The 22,720-nt window shown below is 38.7% G+C and overlaps 1 protein-coding gene across 1 annotated transcript; it reads right to left on the reverse strand.

Moving 5' to 3' along the window:
* Positions 1–16,370: 16,370 nt before the first annotated feature.
* On the reverse strand, positions 16,371–20,562 carry LOC114038861 (probable E3 ubiquitin-protein ligase TRIML1). The gene is made up of 6 exons (XM_027856397.1): positions 20,149–20,562; positions 19,372–19,449; positions 18,493–18,720; positions 17,843–17,865; positions 17,620–17,717; positions 16,371–16,912 (listed from the first exon to the last, which is right to left on the reverse strand). The coding sequence occupies exons 1-6, from the start codon at positions 20,560–20,562 to the stop codon at positions 16,371–16,373; spliced, it is 1,383 nt and encodes a 460-aa protein (XP_027712198.1).
* Positions 20,563–22,720: the final 2,158 nt, after the last annotated feature.

A 22,720-nucleotide genomic window follows, 5' to 3' on the forward strand; every position in this document is an offset into this window, starting at 1 on the left:
GTCTAGTAGTACTAGAACTCAAATTATACTATAAATCAGTCATTACAAACATAAATATGTTTATATGATATTACAACTAAAAACTAGTTTTAAAAAATGGCTAAAACAGAAAAGTTTATCAATGGAACAGAAAGTGTTTTGCTACAGACATCATGAACTAACTTTTGTCATTGTATTTGACCAGAATTGTATTGTCTTTTAATGATATTATTGAAGTCATTGTATTTTATTTATTGACTGTAATGTATTTTCTTCACTGGGTGTCAATTAATAGATGAATTCTTATGATCTTCTGAATCTTTCATATTTACCTTTCATTATGACTCAGTTATATAAATTCATATGCCACAGGTTTTTTTAGTCCCTTATGTTGGGCACACAATTTCTTCCATTGTGTTGTGTATACAAATATTTTGATTATGTATAGGATTTGGATTTTTTGTCATTGACATTTCAGGGGATAAAATTAGTAGTGGGATTGGTAGACCAGATTTCTTTGTCTGGATAGCATGGTATCTATAAGAACATTTTTTGTTCTTATAGAGTCAGTATAGAGCCCTACCAACAAATGAGGTAAGTAAGAAGTAAGAAGCTTAACTCCCACCAAGGCAGAGTAGATTTGAGTCCTAGCAACAGGCAAGCCATTGTGGCTTCTGACAATCAAGCTAGAGTGACTCCAACACATCATCAACATCATAATTATTGACAGTTACAGAACATTTTTGCAAAGTACTTTACTGTCATAATCCCATTTGTATCACACAGTGAGGTACGTGCTATAGATATTATCATTCCCATTTTATAGCTGAGGAAATGAGGCTCAAGAGGGTTAATGTGATTTATAGCAGTGTGTTGTTGTTAAGTCATTTTTCAGTTGTGTGAGACTCTGTGATCTCATTTGGGATTTTCTTGGCAGAGATACTGCCAAGTATCTGGCATGGTTTACTGTTTCCTTCTCCAGATCATTTTACAGAGTAGGAAACTGAGGCAAACAGGGTAAAGTCACTCAGTCAGGGTGACACAGCTAGCAAGTGTCTGAGGCTGGATTGGAACTCACAAAGATGATTTCCTGACTCCAGGTCCAGCATCTACCTAACTGCCCCCATGGCTACATAGCCAGTGTAATAGGTGAGATTTAAATTCAGGTCTTCCTAAATCCAACAGGCCAGCTGCCTCTAAAACAAGGGACTTGTATGTCTCCAGCTTTTCAAAATGTGGTGCTGACCTTGCATCATGAGGTTATAAGTAAAAGGATTACAACTAATCAAGAGCCATTCTCCACAGTTCAAAAAGCCAACTGGTTATGCATCCACCTTTTCACTCTTAAGTGGCCCCTTGCAGCAACAACATTGTCCATGTAATTCCAGGACAGTAAAATAACATCATTGAATATTCCCTGGTAAAAACTCCAGCAAGCTATAAAACTACTAACAGGAATGTAAGCTGAACCCATTTCATTATTCATTCATTCCAGATCCAATTCACAAGTAATCCCTCTTTCTAAGAACTATGCTAATAGAATCATTAGATGCAATTATTCTTATTATGTCCATTTATTTTTAAAAGTATTCAAGGGAGCTCTTCCCAGGAAACTAAACCATGTTTCTGCAAATGCCTCTTCCCTACACCTAGAGAACAAATTGGTGCATCAAACAAAAAGTTTCCATGTTGATCTTGGAACTGTTTAGAAACTATAGAATACTCAAAAATATATAATCATTAAAAACTGTGAACTTCTGTCATGTGCTTTGAATCTTGAAAAGTTTGTATTTTTGATGATTTTTAAGTTGACACTATTTAATTAAATTTGATTCAATAAGCAATTATTCAGTTCCTACTGTAACAATAGCATCTTCTTCTCATGTTCTTTCGGATCATCTTCAACCCATCTCCACCTCCACCATCTCACTTGAATAATTTTTTTTTTTAAATGTCAGGAGACGGGCAGCTAGGTGGCACAGTGGATAGAGCAATGGCCCTAAAGTCAGGAGGACCTGAGTTCAAATCCGGCCTCAGACCAAACACTTGACACTTACTAGCTGTGTGACCCTGGGCAAGTCACTTAACCTCAATTGCCTAAAATAAATAAATAAATGTCAGAAGACCAGTCAAATTTATAACCTAAAGTAATAAGCAATAATGGTCTGTACTCCTCCTTTTAACAAAAAAAGGGGGTACATTATGAATCTAGAAACAAATTCTTACATTGTTTAAGGGAAATTCATTTAATGCAAAGAATTCTAGTTAGATTAAAATCACATATAGGTAAAGGTTTTTTTGGGAAGGTGTTTTTTGTTTTGTTTTGTTACACAGCATGAATTTTCAGACATTGAATGAGATTTGGATTATACATGGAATTTCCCACATTTATTACATTTCTATGGATTTCATCCTATGTGAATTTTCAGGTATTTAAAAAGGATTCAGCTTATCTGAACACAGTACCTCATTCTTTATATTTTATATCCATATGAACTTTTTCCAGCATAAACACAATAAGGTCTGTAAGGATAAGCAACTGAGCTAAATGTATGAAAATAAGAACCATTCCCTTAATGGTCATAAATGGTCAAAGGATATGAATAGGCAGTTTTCAGAAGAAATCAAAGCTATTTATAGTCATATGAAGATGGCCTAGCAGTACTAAATCTTAAACCCTATTATAAAGCAGTAATCATCAAAAACAGGGGCAGCTAGATGGTGCACCAGCCCTGGAGGTAGGAGGACTGGAATTCAAATCTGGCCTCAGGTACTTACTAGCTGTGTGACTGGGCAAGTCGCTTAACCCCATATGCCTCCCCACCCCCCCAAAAAAAACAATCTGGTATTGGCTAAGAAATAGAGCAGTGGATCAATGGAATAAATTAGGTATAAAATACAAAGTAGTAAATGACCATAGTAATCTAGTGTTTCCTTAAACCCAAAGATTCAAGTTTTTAGGACAAGAACTCACCACTTCAAAATTTAAAAAATGGAAAGCAATTTGACAGAAACTAGTTGAAGAGGCACCTAGGTGGAGCAGTGGATAGAGCACTGGCCCTGTATTCAGGAGTACCTGAATTCAAATCTGGCCTCAGACACATAACACTTACTAGTTGTGTGACCCTGAGAAAGTCACTTAACCCCATTGCCTAACCAAAAACAAAAAAAAAAGAAACTAGATGAAGACAAATATATCACATCATATACCAAGATAATGCCAAAATAGGTACATGATTTAGATATAAAGGGACATATCAAAACAAATTACAGAGCATGGAAAATTTAGCAGATAAGGGAAGAATTTATGACCAAATGAGAGATATAGAGCATCATGGGATATAAAATGGATAATTTTGATTACATTAAATTTAAAAGATTTTGCACAAACAAAACCAATGCAACTAAAATTAGAAGGAAAGCAAGAAGCTGGGGGAAATTTTACAGCAAATTTCTCTGATTAAGGCCTCATTTCTCAAACACATAGAGAACTGAGTCAGATTTATAAAACTACAAGTCATTCCCCAATTGATAAATGATCGAAAGATATGAACAGGAAGTTTTCAGAAGAAATCAAAGCTATCGTTATAAGAAAAATGATTTAAATCATTATTGATTACAGAAATGCAAACTAAAATAACTGAGGAACCACCTCACACCTATAAGATTGGCTAATATGACAGAAAAGAAAAATGACAAATGTTGGAGGTGGTGTGGGAAACTTTTTAACACTAATGCACTGTTGGTAGAGTTGTGAACTGATTCAACCATTTTGGAGCTCAGTTGAGAACTATGCCCAGAGGGATATAAAACTGTAAGAATACCACATCTGACTAGATCTCTATCCCCAAAGAAATCAAAGAAAAAGGAAAAGGACCTATGTGTGCAAAAATATTTATAGAAGCTCTTTTTGCTGTGGCAAAGATTTGAAATGGAAGGGATGTCCATCAATTGGGGAGTGGCTGAACAAGCTGTGGTATATGACTGTAATAGAATACTATTGTGCTGTAAGAAATAACAAGCAAGATAGTTTCAGAAAAATCTAATAAGATTTATATGAACTGATGCAAAGTGAAGTAAGAAGAACCAGAAGAAGACTGTACACAGTAACAGCACTATTATAACAATTATCAACTGTGAATGACTTAACATTTCTGAGAAATACAATATTCTGAGTAATCCATGACAATTCCGAAGGACTCATGATGAAAAACGCTATCTACCTCTAGAGAAAGAACTGATGGAGTCTGAATGCACATTGAAACACTTTTTTTTAAACTTTATTTTTCTTTATTTTTTGGTTTGTTTTCTTTTGCAACAAAGCTAATACCAAAATATGGTTTTCATGACTCCACATGTATGATTTATATCAGATACTTTGCCTTCTCAAGGGAGGGGGAGGGAGAGAAAGAATTGGAAATAATTTTTTAAATGAATGTTAATTTTTTCCATATAATTGAGACAAATAAAATTTTAAATTTTTTAAAAAATAATTACTTCTTAGTAACTTGATATCTTCATTCAAAATATCCTCAAAGCTTCCATTCTATCTGATTCAATGCATGAGAGATAGCCAGTAAAAAATATATGGAGTTTAAAATGGTGTGCTAAAACCAGTTCAAATAATTCATGAAAACCAATTGTTAAATTTTTATTGAGTATATTAACCTCTGAAATTGGCAAATGCTGCAAATCAGGGCTTTATTTGCTTTGTTGATTGTCTAGAACAGAGGTATCAAACATTCTCCCCTCTGGCCCATGCAGCCAACAACACTTTCAAACACCAATAGAACTAGATTAAAATGTAATTAATGTAATTGAATTAGTAGACACCAATTTTTCACTAGGTTTTTTTAAAAATTAATTTTATTGATATTTCCTGTTTCCTACATCACTGTAGTTATCTCAAGTATCCCTCCCCACCTTCCCCATCCCATATGACAAATAGTATTTTTTAGAAAGGAAAAAAATAAAAAACCAGCATCAATACTGTTGTTCATCAGCATCAGTGTCCTTATTCTTTCCATGTACAATGTCATGGCTATTGTATATGCTGTTTTTTTGACTTCACTTACTTCAGTTTATATCACTTCATATAGATCTTTCCAGGCTTTTTTGTATTCATCACACACATCATTTCTTATAGCACAGTAATAATCTGTTATATTCATGTACCATAATTTGTTTAGCCATTCTCTCAATTGATGGGCATTCACTTTGTTTCCAATTCTTAGCTACCACAAACAATGTTTCTATAAATATTTTGGAGTATATATTTTTTTCATTGGCTTCCATGAGGTGTAAGCCCAGTAATGGAGGCTCTGTTTTGAAGGGTATATAATTTTTGTCACTTTATTTATATATTTCCAAATTGTTTTCCAAAATGATTTTATTATTGTGGGAATAAAAATTATTTAACATACAATAAGAGAGACTGAAGCAGAGCTTTGAGCCAATGGCACTTTATTAAAGGGTCCATGGTCCCCTCTAATGAAGTGGACCTCAGATCTTCCTCATGATCTGAGATGCCCCCTCATTGGTTGACATATGATTCATAAGCAAAAATAAGCAAAACAATATATCAGCAGAGTCGTGGGTTGGGCAAGGCAGGAGATATTTCTGTTGAGTAGGTGGTCATAAGGTGGTCATAAGATGAGTGAAGCATAAGGCATCCCCACTGACTAGGTGATGGTCATAAGATAGACACCTGCTCATGTTGAACAAGAGAGAATGGTCCAGAGGTATAAAAATAATTTTGAGGGACTTTCCATGTAGTTGGGTCACCTCTGCTACACTGGGCTTGGTCACCACGACAAGGAAAAGCAAAGGTAGAGGGCCTCTAGCTAGCTTCCTATGAAAATGCAACTGATCTTACCATCTGCAACTCATAGCTCTAAGGCCAAATGTACAGAACTTACAAACATATCCAACTGATTGATATTGATCAGCATAGAGTAGGCTTCTTCAATGAATCAACTTCCTCACCATTTCATAGTTCCACCAACAATGCATTAGTGTGCTTATCTTTCTACAACCCCTCCAACATTGACTATTGCCATTTTTTGGTCATTTTTGCCAGTTTGCAGGATGTGAGGTAACACTTCAAGGTTGTTTTGATTTCCTTTTCTCTTATTATTAGTGACTTGGAACTTTCATTCATATGATTGCAAATACCTTGCAATTTCTTTGAGAACTTTTTATTCATATCCTATGAGCATTTCTCTATGGGGGAATGACTGTTATATATGTATACACACATGTATATAAATAAACAATATAATAAATACACACAGAGATGTGTATATGTTTCTTTATTTATTAATTGTTCTATATCTTGGATACCAAGCCCTTACCAAAGAAATTTGATACAAAGACTTTTTCCCACTGGACAACTTTCTTCTTACTTAGGTGCACTAATTTTGTTTGTATAGAATCCTTTCACTTTCAAATAATCAACTTTGGCAATTGCCTCTAATTCTTGTTTGATTAAGAATACATCTCCTACCCATAGCTCTGAGAAGTATATATTGTTTCTTTTCTAATTTTAGTTGTATGCCTTTAATATTAAATTTGTATTATTAATTTAGAATGTATTGTGTATAAAGTTTTGGTCTAAGTCTAATTTTTGACAAACTACTTTACAGTTTTCCCACTGTTTTTTTTTTTATAGAATAAGGAATTTTCCCCCAAGTAATTTATGTTTCCCATTTTATCAAACAATTTGTTACTAAGTCCTGTTGTTTCTGAATCTCTCTTGCCTAGTCTATTCCATTGAACTCTCTATTCTTTAACCATTACCATATGATTTTGATGACTGCTGTTTTACAGTATAGTTTGAGGTCTGGAAGTGCTATTCACTCTTCCTCCTTACTTCTTTAATCATTTCGCTTGGTATTCTAGATCTTTTGTTTTTCCAAATAAATTTTGTTATTATTTTATCAAGTTCTGTAAAGTATCCCCTTGGTGATTTAATTGGTTCAGCAAAAATTAATTTTGATAATATTGTCATATTTATTATATTGGCACAGCCTAGCCATGATCATTGAATACTCCTCCAACTATTGTGAAAATTGACTTTACTAACCACCTTGATTTGCTTGAGCTTCCTTATTAGACAGAGGAGGCCGGACTCACCTAGGAATCAGCCAATCAGGAGGCAGACTGAACATCCCTTAAGTCTGACATACTAGAGATCCTTTTCAGTGTTCACTTGCTGAACCTCTACTGTGCTGGTGACCACAGAACTGACTTAAGCTGGTTCAAACCAGCTTTAATGGACTGAACTAACACAAGCATCCTAGTTTTGGGATCTTGGGGACTTTTTCAGCCTGACTCTCTTTCTTGTTAAATGTAGGCATCTTATGATCTCTGTGAAATGGCCCTTTCCTGGGAAATGGAAACTGAACCCAAGAAACTGTGGCAGTACTCAAATGGGCCATGACACAGCAGGGAAATTCAAACCCCTACTGGCAGTATCTGATTGGGCCAAGATAAGGCCATTCTACCCAGCTTTGTGGTTTCTCTTGGTCTTCTATAATCTGTGCAGCCTAACCCCAAAGCAAACTCAGTTTCAACTGCAGCTCCACATGCATGCACGCTACTTTATGAGAAAATAAAAATGCATTCAACTTAATTCTGTTTGTCTTTCTTAGACTAAACCCTGGACGTTGACACTATTTGTTATTATTTCTTTAAAAAATACTTTGTAATTGACTCCATACAAATCTTTTGTGCTTTAGTAGGTCAATCCCCAGATATTTTATATATTTTGTTGTTATTTGGAATGGGATTTCCCTTTCTATAATAGCTTTTTTGTTTTGTTATTATTATATAGAAATGCTATTATTTAAGATTTATTTTGTAGCCTGTAATTGTTCTGAAGCTATTGTCTCAATTAGTATCCTTGCTGATTTTCTAGGATTTTCCATCATATCATTACCAAATAGGGATAGTTTTATCATCTCTTTTCCTATCTTTATTTCTTTCATTTCTTTCTCTTATCTTATTTCTGTTCCTAGTGAAAGAAAATAATATTATACCTTGTATTAATGACTAATTATTAATTCGTAATCCATCCTTTTCTTATTCCTGTTAAGACCCAATTCCTGAGGTCAGTCAATCTCTGAAGGGCAAAGTTGAGTGATGAGATCACTCCTAGCTCAGGAAGGCACAAGATCCTAAATTAGCTTAGGCAGAACCACACTCAACTGGGAAACCTAATTTCTGTTTAGAGTATAAACAGAATCCAGTCTGGACCAGCCTTTGTATGGGGGAGGAAACCCCTGTCCTCGATCCTTCCGTTAGAATTTAGGGTAACCCCAGCTCTTGCAAAAAGTACATAATCCAGGAGAGTGACTTAAATGAAATTGTTCCATCAAATTTGATTTGTTGTGACAATAAATATACATACAATGCATTGCTAGCAATGGAAAATACAGGTGACTGGACAGTTACCAGTTTCTGGATTCATCTGGGCAACTCAGTTTTTGAAAACTGACACAGTCACAGAGATTCTCATAGAACTCCAGAGTCTGCTGGCCAAGCTAGCTAGAATATCCATTAAAATATTCATGATCAAATGTCACTCTCTGAGCCCAAAAACGTGGGCAGCAATCTATAGCCGCAGAGATGATTAAAAGCGTATATTTAATATGGAAAGCAGAGGGATACCTGGCCTCCAAATATGTATAATCTGGGGATCTGAGCAAGAGAGGGTTCAGAGGTAGCCTAGAAGACAATCCAACCACTCACTAGTACAGTTTCTTCCAGACAGGACATGAGTAGTCTCAAAGGAAAATCCTTAGGAGTGATGGTGTAGGGGCAATGTGGTTATTTGGATTAGTGGTTGACCCAAAGTGACATGCAAGGGTAAAGAGCTGATTCCTTCTCAACTGTCTCCACCAAATAGGGGAGAGTAGATCCAACCCACAATGCTGTTAATCTTTGGCCATGGACCAATTGCTAGGTACTAGCTTCAACTCTTTTTTTTTTTAAGGTACATATGCCTATGTGTATGTGTATATATGTGTGTGCCCACATGTGTGTATTTATATATGTATATACACATATACGCTTAAGGTTAAGTGACTTCCCCAAGGTCACACAGCTAGTAAGTGTCAAGAGTTTAAGGCTGAATTTGAACTCAGATCCTCCTGACTCCAGGGCCCGTCTTTATCCACTGAGCCACCTAGCTGCCCCCAACTAGCTTCAACTCTCGTGAAGGAGGGTGGGGTTGGGGATGAGATTCTACCCAACCGGAAAACCTGAGGTGTACATTCATGGACAAAGGGCAGTTTCTTACCTCTGAATTTCTTTAGCAAGTCCTACATCCCAGGGACAGGATTTTCTCTTAAGTCTGAGGTGAAAAACTTGGGCCTTTCAGAGAGCAGTGACTCACTTCAATGCAAAAGAAAGGCCCAGTTACTCTCCCTGCTATACAAACCACATACCCACCAACCATTAGGCACCAGATCCCACGGCAATTCCCAAACTAGACAAACAGCTACACTGCAAATGAAAACGTGTTTTCAGTGGCTCTTTGCCTTCCTGTGGGGAAACAAAGAAAGAATGGTTTAGTTCATAAAGAAATAATAACAAAAATAATGATGATGATAGTATCTAAAGTTTATATAGGACTTACTATATGCCAGGCACTTATGCTAAGTGCTTTACAATTATTTTTTCATTTGATCCTCACAACAACCCTGTAGGTAGGGGCTAATGGGGAAACTGAGATAAACAGAGGTTGTGATTTGTTCAGGGTCACACAGCTAGAAAGTATCTGAGGTTAGATTTGAACTCAGGTCCTCCTGACTCTAAGGCCAGAGCTCTATCCACTGTACCACCTAGATGCCCCTAAGATTCTACCACTCTTGACCCCTCAGATGCCATCACCACTAAAGGCGAGTCCCACTATATTTTGTTAAATTGAAGTAAAGGTGTTGAATAAACCTGATCTTGGTTAGAAGAAAATATTCACGGTTGAATTAACCTCCCTAGTGGAGAAGTATGGGAAATGCCCCAAGTTAGGCAACAGGATAGAAGCCTCAGAAGTCAAAGGCTTCACATGGAGATGAATGTGCCTGCAACCCAGTACACCTGGCTCTGGAGAGCTTTCCCCAATTCTCACCTCAAGCAGATCAAGTCAGGTCTGCATCTTGTATCATCCATATCTCAGATGGCATCTTCAATGTTTTTCACATGTTGATTTATTGTATTACAGTAGTTGTCCCGGAGCTAGGAAGCCTTCACTAGGTCCAAGCATTTCCTCTCTTCCTCCTATAGGAATTCGTGCATTTTATATCTTCTCTAATCAACTTTCTCCACTAAACTAGTCTCGGTAGGAAAAGGAACTTATTAAGTGACACTCAAAAGTTGGTATCCTCCCCGTCCTGATCAAGTATCTAGTTCCCTGGTTAATTTTCCTTACCACTACCAGTAGGTGACTGCTTTAGGTTCCTGCCTAGTTTCCTTATATAAATGACCATCTTTGTAGAAACAAATCTCTGGCATATCTTTCTAACTGCCCTATATGAAGTAAAGAACTTGGCCAGTGCCACTACTATCCTCAATGCTCATTATGTTACTTTCTTTCTGCCAAGTCACCACGCTAGCTCCCAGGTTTCCTTCCCACAGAACCCCCAGGAGACGAACCTCATTGAACTCTTCCTACTCTTTTCTCCTTCCCTCAGGCATATGCATGTATGTGTGTGCAAACAGCTATATATGTCTGTGTGTATGGGTATATATGTGTGTGCCCACATGGGTGTATGTATATATGTAGATACACATGCAAGTAAATATATGTACAAGAACTATTTAATCTTGTGTTTCATTCTAAATTGACTTATTTTTCCCCACTATTTGTTTAAATTTTATTTTTAATTTATGGAATATAAAATAAGCATTTCCCTAACATAGCACAATTTTAAAAATATGATTATACTTAAAACTACATACCTAGTATGCACAATTTGCTATTCCATTTACATATGTAACAAAATTATCATGTAAACTTTTCCCTCACCCCCCCTCCATGGCTACCGTTAGACACAAATGAACGTGTGTCTGTATACACACACATACACATACACATATACATATAATATATATGTAAAATTATTCTATACACCTATTTATCAGTTCTTTCTCTGGATGCAGACAGTGTCTTTCTTCATTCACATGTGCTTTATAGTTAACTTGGGTATTTATAATAGTTAAAATAATTTCTTTCAAAGTCGTTCATAAAATAATATCATTGTTACTCCGTACAATGTTCTCTTGGTTCTGCTTATTTCATTCTCATTATAATGTGCAAATATTTCCATGTTTTTCCAAAATCATTGAGCTTGAGGCAGCTAGGTGGCACAGTGGATAGAGTTCTGGCCTTGGAGTCAGGAGGACCTGAGTTCAAATTTGGCCTCAGACACTTGACACCTACTAGCTGTGTGACCCTGGGCAAATCACTTAACCCCAATTGCCTCACCAAAAAAAAAAAAAAAAAGTAAAATCATTGAATTCGTCATTTCTTATAGCAAAGTAGTATTCTATCACAAACTTATACCACAACTCGTTCAACCATTTGGTGGACTGATGGACATCTCTGTAATTTCCAGTTCTTTGCCACCACAAAGAGAGCTGCTATAAATTGACTAATAATTTGTTTTGGAAATATACTTTTTTCTATCCCTCATGAGACTGAAAAATACACCCCATGGAGCCTGGTGATTTGCTCTGGAAATAGATGCCTGTAAGGTCCAGAATTAGCCTAGCTGGGGAACCCTGTACCTACCCCATATCTGTGGGGTGTTCTTTTGATACCAAAGGAAGAGGCCAAGAGGCTCCAAATTGATTGTATGTAGTAGTTTAATAAACCATTACAAATACTGACAAACAGGCAGTCTGGGGCAGCTGCCAGACTGTTCAGTGGATCCCTTCAAAAGAACCCCCAAGATCCCCACAGTAATGGTAGAAGACAGACAAAAGATGGAAGAGCTAGAGACTGCATCACTAACTGGTGAATATTTTTGGTTTTCTGCTTAGTGATGAGTTTGGGCCTTAAACCAATGTTATGTACAAACAATAGTTTGTGTATTGATTATGTTATGTACAGGTCACATTTGCACCATGATAATCTTGTTATGGCTTTCATAGGTTATAGTATCTTAAGTTGTGACTCAGTGTCTAAGTTATGATTTTTAACAGGTCACTATGTCTGGGCTTCCACCTTTCACAGAGTTTAAGTTTTTATGGCTTTTCATTTTTTTATTTTATCTTTTTTCTTTTTTTAAGGCAATTGGGGTTAAATGATTTGCCCAGGGTCACACAACTAGTAAGCGTCAAGTGTTTGGTCTGAGTCCAGATTTGAATTCAGATTCTGCTGACTTCAGAGCCGCTGCTCTATCCACTGTGCCACCTAGCTGCCCCTGGCTTTTCATTTATTACTGTATTTTTTGGCTTTTCCCCCTTTGGGACCCCACAATGCCCTAAGTAGCCAAGGTGTGATGAAGGACATTAACTGACTGATTGATTTAGGGCTGACTCCATCATGGAATTCCCAAGGCAGGCTAGCAGTTAGGGGGAGTCAGAGACATATACTTAAATCCTTCTTTGAAGATTTAAGTTTATTCTATTCATTCCTTGGTCTTCTTTCTCAAATGAGGTACAGTGTCCTGGAGTTTCTACTATAGTAGACAAAGGACTGGGAGAGCCAAAGGGATATCGTAATGTATGCTTTTAGATGGGAAGCATGAATGAGATTCACAAAAGAAAATGACCAGGAGGTCTATAATTATTTGGTGTGGATTATTAAAGAAATATTTCCAATGGGTGGGAAGACAGAGATTAAAATTCAAAATGTGAAGCTCATGGATTTAACACCTAAGGGGGGAAAAATGAGAGGAATAGAAGGGGCCTTAGGGGTTAACTGCTGGGGGGACTCCCAAGCACAATCCTGGGTTTCCTATAAATGTGTGTGTGTAGTCTCTTTACATGACTTTTAGTCACAATGTCCTCTTCATAAAACCTTGGTAGTCTCATTCAATATTCCTTTGAAGAGGGGAGCAAAGAGCTACATAGGAAGTCTTGGGGGGTGATGGAAAAAGGAAGGTGGCCCAAGGGAGCCCCAAACAGTAACAAGGCATGAGCTCTCTGCTTCATTTCAGGCCTTTTATTTTGTAGATAACAAGCCTGATTTCTATTTAGATATCAAAGGTGACTGACTCATCAGTAAAGTAGAGTTAAGTCTCTAAGGACTCTCTCCTAAGACTTCTAGTCTAAGGATCTTTGCTCTATTTACTATAGTCAATCACCTTCACCTTGTGATTAGGTGTTCCTTAGAGGCTCAAGGGCATACCTCAAATTGGAATCAAAGTAATTTAGTCCAAGGGCAGGATTTGAACTCAGGTCCTCCTGACTCCAAGGCCAGAGTTGTCCCCCAAATTGTAAGAAGATACACCTGTCATCCTTTTTTTTGAAGGAGGTAGCCCTGTCCCACTATTTTTTTTGGCATAAGGAGTGAATTTGCCTCCTCTCAGTCTTTATTGACCTATGGACTGGACTTGGTCTGAGTCTTTCTCAGGAAGGATCAGTGATTTGATTCTTCAGAGAATTTGTTTTGCTCTGTATATATTAGTAGTTTGTTTGTCTTTTTCCTAATAGGGGAAGGAGGGAAGGGAGAGAAAAATCAAAAAAGGGGGTGGGGCAGAAATGACAGTCAGTATTTCAGTGATTGGCTCCTTGCTCCTTGGAAAGAAAACTGGCAAATCTGCACAGCATACTGAAAAGCAGAGATGTGACCTTGCCATAAAAGTCTGCATAGTCAAAGCTACGATTTTTTCCAGTAGCAGATGTATGGCTGTGAGAGTTGGACTGTAAGGAAAGCTGAGTACTGGAGAGTTGATGCTTTCTAAATGCAGTGTTGGAGAATACTTTTGAGTCTCTTGGGCAGCAAGGAGATCAAATTAGCCAATACTTAATGAAATTCAGTCCTTTCCTCAGCTATTTGTAAAGCCTCATCAGACGGTCACTTTGCTTTCTTTCTCTTCTTTGTCTCTGGAATGTTTGTTGTTGCTGCCTCTTGTCCATAGTTCTATTCATCACCTCCACTTCATATACATAAGGCATGTTTAGGTCATATCTGTATGGCGAGTTATCTTGACAAAATTAGTCTCTGCCCTGCTTCATTTTGTACTCCAAAACCAAACTTGCCTGCTGATGCAATTATCTTTTGATTCTCAACTCTACATCTGGATATGGCATATGTGCGAAACACCCCTTAAAATAGGAAATATTTCAGAGATATTACAGGTTTCTATGCAATATTGATCTTTATGGCATTGGACTTTCCTTTTGTCACCAAATGCATCAGCAGCTGAAGGCCCCTGGGGCTTTGGCTCAGCCTCTTCACTAGTACTGAAGCTACTTGCACTTCTCTACTCTACTCCTTGGAAGCCTTCCAACCTGAGGGGCTCAACTTCTGGGGTCATTTTTTTTTTTTAATCATTTTAGTACTGTCCACAGGTTTCCTTCTCCAGCTCATTTTAAGATGAGTAAACAGAGGTAAACAGGGTTAAGTGACTTGTCCAGGGTTACACAATTTTAATTCAGATCCTCCTGACTCCAGGACCTATTCCAGTACAGGCTATGCTTATTTTATTTTATATTATATTTAGTTATTTCCCCACACACAGTTAAAACAGTATTTGCACATTTCAGCATTTTGTTCATTTGCCATATTATAAAGATCAGAGGCATAGCAATCATGTTCAAGAACCACACATAAAGAACTTACTATGAGATAGATCTGATAAAATCCAAGAACAAAATGTTAAAAACAAAATTATTATGTCCTACAAGAACTTAATTCTACTGGTGTCATATATGTACAAAGAAATAAATAATCAAATATCCAATATTTGAGGAGGGAAAAAGGGGGAGAGATTCTGTTTTCAGCAGGTTGAGTTTAAGATGTCTACCAGCTTGACTGTATGAGATGAGAGAACTTAGGGATTTAATTTGTCATCTGCTGAACTAAGCGTTGATAGATTACCAAGTTTTTAAAAAAAAAAATTCATGGAGAAGGCCAGAAGTTACCACACTGTAGCTTCCCTGTGAATGGAAGAGGCTAATCTTTTAAGGGGAAAGAGGGAGAATATTGCCCTGAGATGAGTCTAATCTTCATTAATGTTGGTCCTCTGGGGAGGAGAGATAATTTGGGAAATGTAGATATTTTAAAAATAGATCAATAACGTACACTTAGTAGGGCATTGAGGGTGTAGGAGCAAACATAGAAAGTAGAGACAAGAGGCCAAAAACAGCACAGACGCAGATATTGTGGAGATGGGATGAGTGGAAAGGAATGCAGGCAGTAATGGGGAAAGGGATGGAAAGGGGAAAAAGCAAAGATGATCACATAACCATGGATTAAAGTTGGGAGGACTGGGTAGCACAGATCTGACAGCTATAAGAGCACTTGAGGGCCCCAGAGTTTTGAAGTCTCATTTTTATAAGGTTTTTCAGGGAACAAACTGTCACCTTGGAGTTGGTTTATTGATATATACAAATTATCTCAAAGTTGTCAGTTAACATGTCTGCTTCAACTCAATTATCATTACCATTTGGTATTTTACTGGTCTTATTACAGATGTCTGAAACTTGAGAATTACATTATCATGGAACCAAAAGACCCAGACAGCAAGGTCTGAATGGCTTTTCCTGATTCAGCACCTTTTACCAGGAAATTTGTTTAATATGATGCAATTTTCATGCTCCTTCGATCTTTTGCAAGAGTTTGTTTGCAACTTCTAGGGCAGTTAGGTGGTGCAATGGATAGAGTCCGGGTCATCTTCCTGGGGACCAAATCTGGCCTGATATTTATTAGCTATGTGACCCTGAGCAAGTCATTTAAGCTTGTTTGCCTTGGTATTCTCATCTGTAAAATGAGCTGGAGAAGAAAATGCACCTCCAGTATCTTTTGCCAAGAAAAGCCCAAATAGAGTCAGTTAGACAGGGCTCTCTCAATAGTTTGAAAGTCCCATGACTAAACTTCAGTACCAGTCAGCACCTTACTGAAAGTACCTGATTCAAGAGTGGCTTAAATGAAATTGTTCAAGTTTGATTTGTTTTGTTAATATATCCACATACAATGCATTGGGAGCAATGGAAAATAAGCTACTTGGGAATGTTGGCTTTAAGCTACATGGCTGCCAGCAGCCTTAAACTTGTTAGCAGACTGGCTCCTTGGTGGATCTTTAGCATAGTCTAAAGATCATGTCTGTGTCTCCGCCAGTGACCCTATCATTTTTTATAGTTTATGGTGACAATAATCAGTGAGCCTGGATTTGCCTGGAGTACCTTCACAAAAGAAGGTTTACAGTCAGAGACAGCCATCCTCAAATATGGTTTCCCACTGGACAGATGGTCATGGAACCGATTTTTGTTCCTGGCATAGGGGGACAAGGAGAGAAGAGAGGCCTGACAGGCTCTGTGAGTGGCACAGTGTTCATTCCATACAGGAGGGAGGATTTGATAGCATTATAGAACAGAAGGCTTCCTTCAGTATAATCCAGATATATGCCAATTATAAGCACAGGGTCTTTAATTTGCTGGCAAACTAATCCTGGTCGGGTGATCAGGTAGAAATCATTTCCTCTCTTCTCACAGCGAAGTATGTACAGATACTCAACTGAGTACTGGGTCGTCTTCCTCTTCCTGAGGCACTTGGTAGCAATCCCCAGTGCCCACTGAGGTTGCTTACTCACATCCACCTCCCAATAGTGGATGCCAGAAGCAAATGCCTGCTGACCGAAGACAAAATAATAAGGAAATTTTTCAGGGCAACCATCTGGACAGTCATCTCTGTGTCTTACACTCTTCAAATCCTCAGATACAATGACATAGCCACTGGCTGTTGTAGGATCCATAGTGACATTTGCTGCAGAGACAAGAAAGGAGAAAATTGAATGTCCTGAGTAAGGGGCATGCAAACTCCCCTCTGACCAACACCTGTTGCCAGGAGGAGTTGAACCTAGAGAGTAAGCATAGCCCAGTCTGCACCTCTCCTTAACTCCTCAGAGGGTTGAGTGATTTTCGCCTCCCTGCTACCCTTTGCCACGGGGATGTATACCATCTCCAAGTCTGTCTCCCTTTTCCAAAATAAATTGCCCTCTCCTCCAAAGGTAACACTGAGGAAATTGGTGGTGGTCTACAAGAGGAACCTACTGTGGAGCAGGCTGATGGAATGAACATCTTGACTCTTCAATTCTTTCTACTCTTAAGGTGGCCTGGAGAGTCATCAGGCTCTGCGTTCATCTGGGCAACTCAGTTTTTGAAAATTGACACAATCACAGAGACCTCATAGAACCCCAGTCTGCTGGCCAAGTTAGCTTGAATAACATTAAAATGTTCATAAGCAAATGTCATCTCATAGAATGGGGAAATGCTCCATCATCACAAATAATCAAGAATGAGTGTACAATGTGAAGTGCAGGATCCATGCCTAGGAATTGTTGGCCTTGAAACAAGCATAATTTGGGACGTGGGAGCAGTGTTGTTGTTTGGATTGGTACCAATGACACAAAGCAACATGTAGTTAGGTAAAATCTACACCTGTGGATTCACTGGCAAAGGGCAATTCCTTACCTCTGAATCTCTTTAGCCAGTCCTTCATCCCAGTGATGGGATAGTCTCTTAACTCTAGGGTGAAAGACTTGGGTTTTTCGGAAAGCAGTGATTCACTTCTATGCAAAAGAAAAGACTCAGTTAATCTCCCTGCTGTACACAAGTCACATATCCATCAACCATAGGACATCAGAGCCCATGAGAATTCCCAAACTAGATAATCAGATTGTAAATAGAAACTTACATTTGTAATAGCTCTTTACTTTCCTGTGGGGAAAAAAAAAGGTTGATTTTGTTAAGAAATTAAAAAAACAATGATGATAATATCCAACACCTATAGCACTTCTTATTGTACCAGGAAATGTGCTAAGTGCTTTACAATTTATTCTTTTATTTGATCCTCACAACCCTAAGAAGTGGTCTTATCATTCCCATTGTACAGATGGGGAAACTGAGGCAAGCAGAAATTAGTCAACTTGCCCAGGATTCACACAGCTAGAGTGTCTAAGGCCAAATTTGAACTGCGGTCTTCTTGACTCCAGATCTAATACTTTATCCACTATGCCACCTAGCTGCCCTAGAAACTATTCTGCCACTTTCAACTGCTCAGACACCATCACCACTTTAAGGTTGAATCCCAGTGTATTTTGGTTAAAGGAAATATTTCAAATAATCTTGGACTTTGGTTAGAAGAATATCTTCAGGGTCAATGGACCTCCTGAGTGGAGGAATGTGAGCCTCTAAGGATGGATTCATAGCCATCCTGGAGGCAAGAGACCACAATACAAGTCTCAGGAGTCAAAAGCCTGAAATGGAGATGGAGCCCCCCAGCACCCTGCTCAATGTATACCTCCCAGTCATACCTGGATCTGGAGAGCTTTCCCCAATTCTCACCTCAAGCAGGTCCAAATCTGGTCTGGATCTCGTTTCCTCTATCTCTCGGATAGCATCTTCCATGTTCTTCACATGTTGATTTATTGTATTACAGTAGTTGTCCCTTAGCTTGGAAGCTTTCCATTCATCTTGTTTCAATAGGTCCATGTAAAACCTCTCCTCCTCAAGGAGAAATCGGTGGATTTTTGCATATTCTCCTCTAATCAACTTTCTCCACTTAGATCGTCTCTATAAGGAAAAGGGTTAAGTAACACTCAAACATTGGTATCCTCCCTCTCCTGATCAAATTTCCAGTTCCGATTAATTTTCATTGCTGGAACCAACAATGTGACTGTTGACCGTCTTAGGCGACTTCTTAGTATCCCTCACATAAATAACCACCTTTGCAGAAACAAACCAAACTTTTGACATCTCTTCTAACCCCCTTCTCTAAATTAAAGAGCTTGGCCCATCATACTATTACCCACAAGAGTTCCGGTTACGTTCTCTGCTGCGTCATCTTGCTCACTCCTATATTTCTCAGCTTCCGCCCTACCCTGCTCTCAACTCCTCAGGAGACTAGCTTCATTGGCCTATCTTACTATTTTTCATTTTCTCCCTCTTCCTTCAGACATATATAGATAGAAATATATATACACACACACACATATATATATATATTATGTATATATAGAACATAATTATCAATTGACTTATAATTTGTTTTGCCTATGCAGCTTGTCTATTCATGAAGAAACAGAATTTGAGCCTGGTGATTTGCTCTGGAAACAAGTGCTGTTAACTAACCAAGGAGAAATGACTGATGTTGACTGATTGACTGCGGCTTCTTGGAGTTCCTAAGGCAGGCTAGTAATTCAGGGGAGACAGTCAGACACTTACATCCTTCTTTGAAGATTTAAGTTCCTTCCATTCTCTGATCTTCTTTCTCAAATGAGGCACAGTGTCCTGGAGTTTCTTCTGTAGTTGACAAAAAAAGTAGGATATCCCAAGGGATCTTAATGTTTGGGGCAGCATGAGTGAGATTCACAAAAGAAAATGGCCAGGGAGGTCTATAACTATTTGGTGTGGGGTTATTATTGAAGGGACATTTCCAATGATTTAGAAGACGCTAATTACAATTCACAATGTGAAGCTCATGGATTTTGCACCAAAGGGGAAAAAAAAAAGAAAGATTGAGAAATAGAGACCTTAGAAGTTGTCCCAAGTACAACCCTGGGTTTCCTGTAAATGTGTGTCTAGTCAATGCAACTAAGTTGTGACTAAAAGTCATGTAACTTTCTTTTCACAAAACCTTGGTAGCCTAATTCAATATTCCTTTGAAGAAGGGGGCAAAGAGCTATAAGAAGTCTTAGGGGGTGATGGAAAAGGGAAAGTGGCCCAGGGGAGCCCCAAACAGTAACAAGGCATGAGCTCTTTGCTCCTTTTCAGGCCTTTCATTTTGCAGATAACAAGCCTGATTTCTGTTTAGACATCAGAGGTGATTGACTCCTCAGTAGAGTTAAGCCTCTTGACTTCTAGTGCAGGGATCTTTGCTCTATTCATTATGGCTGATGCCCTTGACTGTGTGATTAGGTGACCCTTGGAGGCTCAAGGAGGTATATCAAAGTAGTTTAGTCCAAGGCGCACTAAGTCTTTCCTCTGCCCCATGTTACTCACCCTGTAGTTCTGAGCAGCCTCTTCAATGGGGGAAAAGGTGTGGGCTGCATGCTCCTGACCTTTACTACAGGCCATACAGAGGGAGGTCTGGTCCTCCTTGCAGAAGAGTTTGGGGACTTGCTGGTGCTTCTGACAATGGCTTTGTCCAACAGGGTTCTGCAAGTCCTGGGGGTTGAGCTTCTTACAAACAGCAGATAGTTTTGACAGGCGCACGTTGAGGCCAGGGAAGTTGTGGGAGATTTTCCTGCATTCAGGGCAAGTGAAAGGTGTGACCCCATCTTCCTTGCTTCTGGTCAGACAAAACTGGCAAAAGTTGTGCCCACAGTTGAGGGTGACAGGCTTTGAGAAGAAAGTCAGACAGATGCTACAGGTGGTTTCCTGCTGGAAACTTTGTACCAGTGTGTCAGCATCCATGTTCCTGTGAGAAGAGAATCCATGCCATGTACAGTTAAAGAATAGAGTTTACCTGGTTAGTCAGTTATACATGTATTTTTTGGCATATGTATGCCTTCCTATTTGAACCACTGTTCCAAAAGCTTGTGCTAGGAAAGTCATGAATCTAGACCAAGATGCCATGCATGGGATAAGGTAAGTTGCATTCCCCTTCTCCACCCACCCCCACATTTCCTCATACTACTAACACAGGATAAGAATAGGACCCAAGACACTCTTTTCTTCTGTACTTAATAGTAAGACCTGGCCCTAGGCATCTTGAGTGCTAACAGGCAGAATCCTTCTCTGAGGCCTGAAAGGTAAGGATAAAAGGTGTTGCAAGAATTTCCAGGGTCCTTGGCTAGCCTCTGAAGAATACAAGCAGACACAAACTGCAATTTATTCATCTAGTTAAGTGATGGACACGTTTCACAATTCCATAGATGACATATAGTCTCTCCTCTAGCACTGCCTTACCCAGAAATGATAGGATTGTGTAGGCCAGCTTACAAAGCTATTTTGGTTAAAATTAGGACCAGTAGAAATGAAAAGGCATATTTTTTTAGCAAAAGAAAAAGTATATTTTAACTGTTACAAATAGAGGGTCCCCCTGTCTGCAGGTAGGTTGCCTTATCTTTTCCTGCTAGGGAATTTAGGCCCTCCCACCCTGGAGCAGCATTCTCCCTACCCCCTACTTGGATCTGTATTTCTAAAAAGTAGAAAAAGTCTAAAATATATACGTATACACAGCAATATTGCTCCCTGTGTTAGAATCACCCCCAACCTGTTCTTATTCAGGTTACCAACTGGCTAGTACTTGATGAATTTAGCTGATACTGATACTCAGTAGTTTGGAGTATTTGAAATATCCATCCTGTGAACTGGTAGAAAGCATTAACATGGTGATAATAGCAGAGAAGCTCTCACTAATGAATGTATCAGGTAATGGCTTTTTTTTAAGTTTAGATTGTGGTAACCATAGAACATACAAACAACTCTCAAGCTACACCCCTAAAATGTGCTCAAGATGCAGTCAGATGGGCATTAAAGGACATACCATAGTAGAGTTCACTCTGGCAACCATGATGGGAGGGTGGATCCTCTGTCCCTAGCCAAGAGGGATCAGTCCACACTGCTATCTTGTGTGGCCAAGGGCTCCGGAGAGGCCTCTTTTGAGTCACCCTCTTCCTGATTTGCAGATTCTACTACAGCTGCCAGGTCATCTTCTTGGGCCTTGGAAGTCTTTCTCGGATTGTCTCACTAATGGCTCTGGGTCCTCTTCTCTAGCTTTTCCAATTTCTTTGCCATGTCTCAATAAGTTCCAATCTGGCTTTCTGGGGGCAAGACTGGCCAAATTCATTCCCTCAAGGCTAAGCTCAAGACTTTTCCCACTTACAGCTGGTCTTCCACTAAGGCTATTTTGACCCGAGGCACCCTTCCTCCTCTTTATCTCTTAGTCCTCGGGGAGCTAGTTCTTCCATTTGAGTTCCCTGCTTTTCTCAATGCAGCCTTTTGTTTCTCATTTGGTCAGGTACATGAGAGTGATAGACCCTGGAATAGCAATTTAACCCTATCTGAAATCTTCTCTTGTCATTTGCACTGTCCTTCCAGGCTCTCTGTACATACCTTTTGCCTCCTGTCCCTTCCCAACTCTGCTTTGGGACTCATTCAAAAACAGATAAATTTGTGACTTCTTAACCTACCTTCCTACCTCTTATTTCTTCCTCAGTAGTAAGGTAAGTAGTTCCATTTACCTCCTCCCAAAAGCTGGTAGCCCTGCCCAACTATTCTTTTCTGGAAAAGAAATGTGAATTTGTCTCCTCTCAGTCTTGATTAAACTTGGCCTATATCTTGCCTCTGAGGAGAGTTTTGAAGTAGGAGAAGTGAGGACCCTGGTCTTGCTTGCACCCACTGGAATCACACTTCAGAAATGGACAGACATGGTTCATCCTCCAGAACCTGCCAAAGGCTTTGGTATGTGCAGATTAGACTCATATCTATATTTATCCTCCATACCATCCCCTCCTGCCTTTTCCAGAACTCCCCAAACACCAAAACTTTTGTCTCTTAACTTCAATATTTCCTACTGACTAATTCTCCGCTGCCTAAAAATTCAACCAAATTCCCTTATTTAAAAACA

This window comes from Vombatus ursinus, unplaced genomic scaffold (genome assembly GCF_900497805.2).
Source record: "Vombatus ursinus unplaced genomic scaffold, bare-nosed wombat genome assembly UNPS02000492.1, whole genome shotgun sequence".
Classification (NCBI taxonomy): domain Eukaryota; kingdom Metazoa; phylum Chordata; class Mammalia; order Diprotodontia; family Vombatidae; genus Vombatus; species Vombatus ursinus.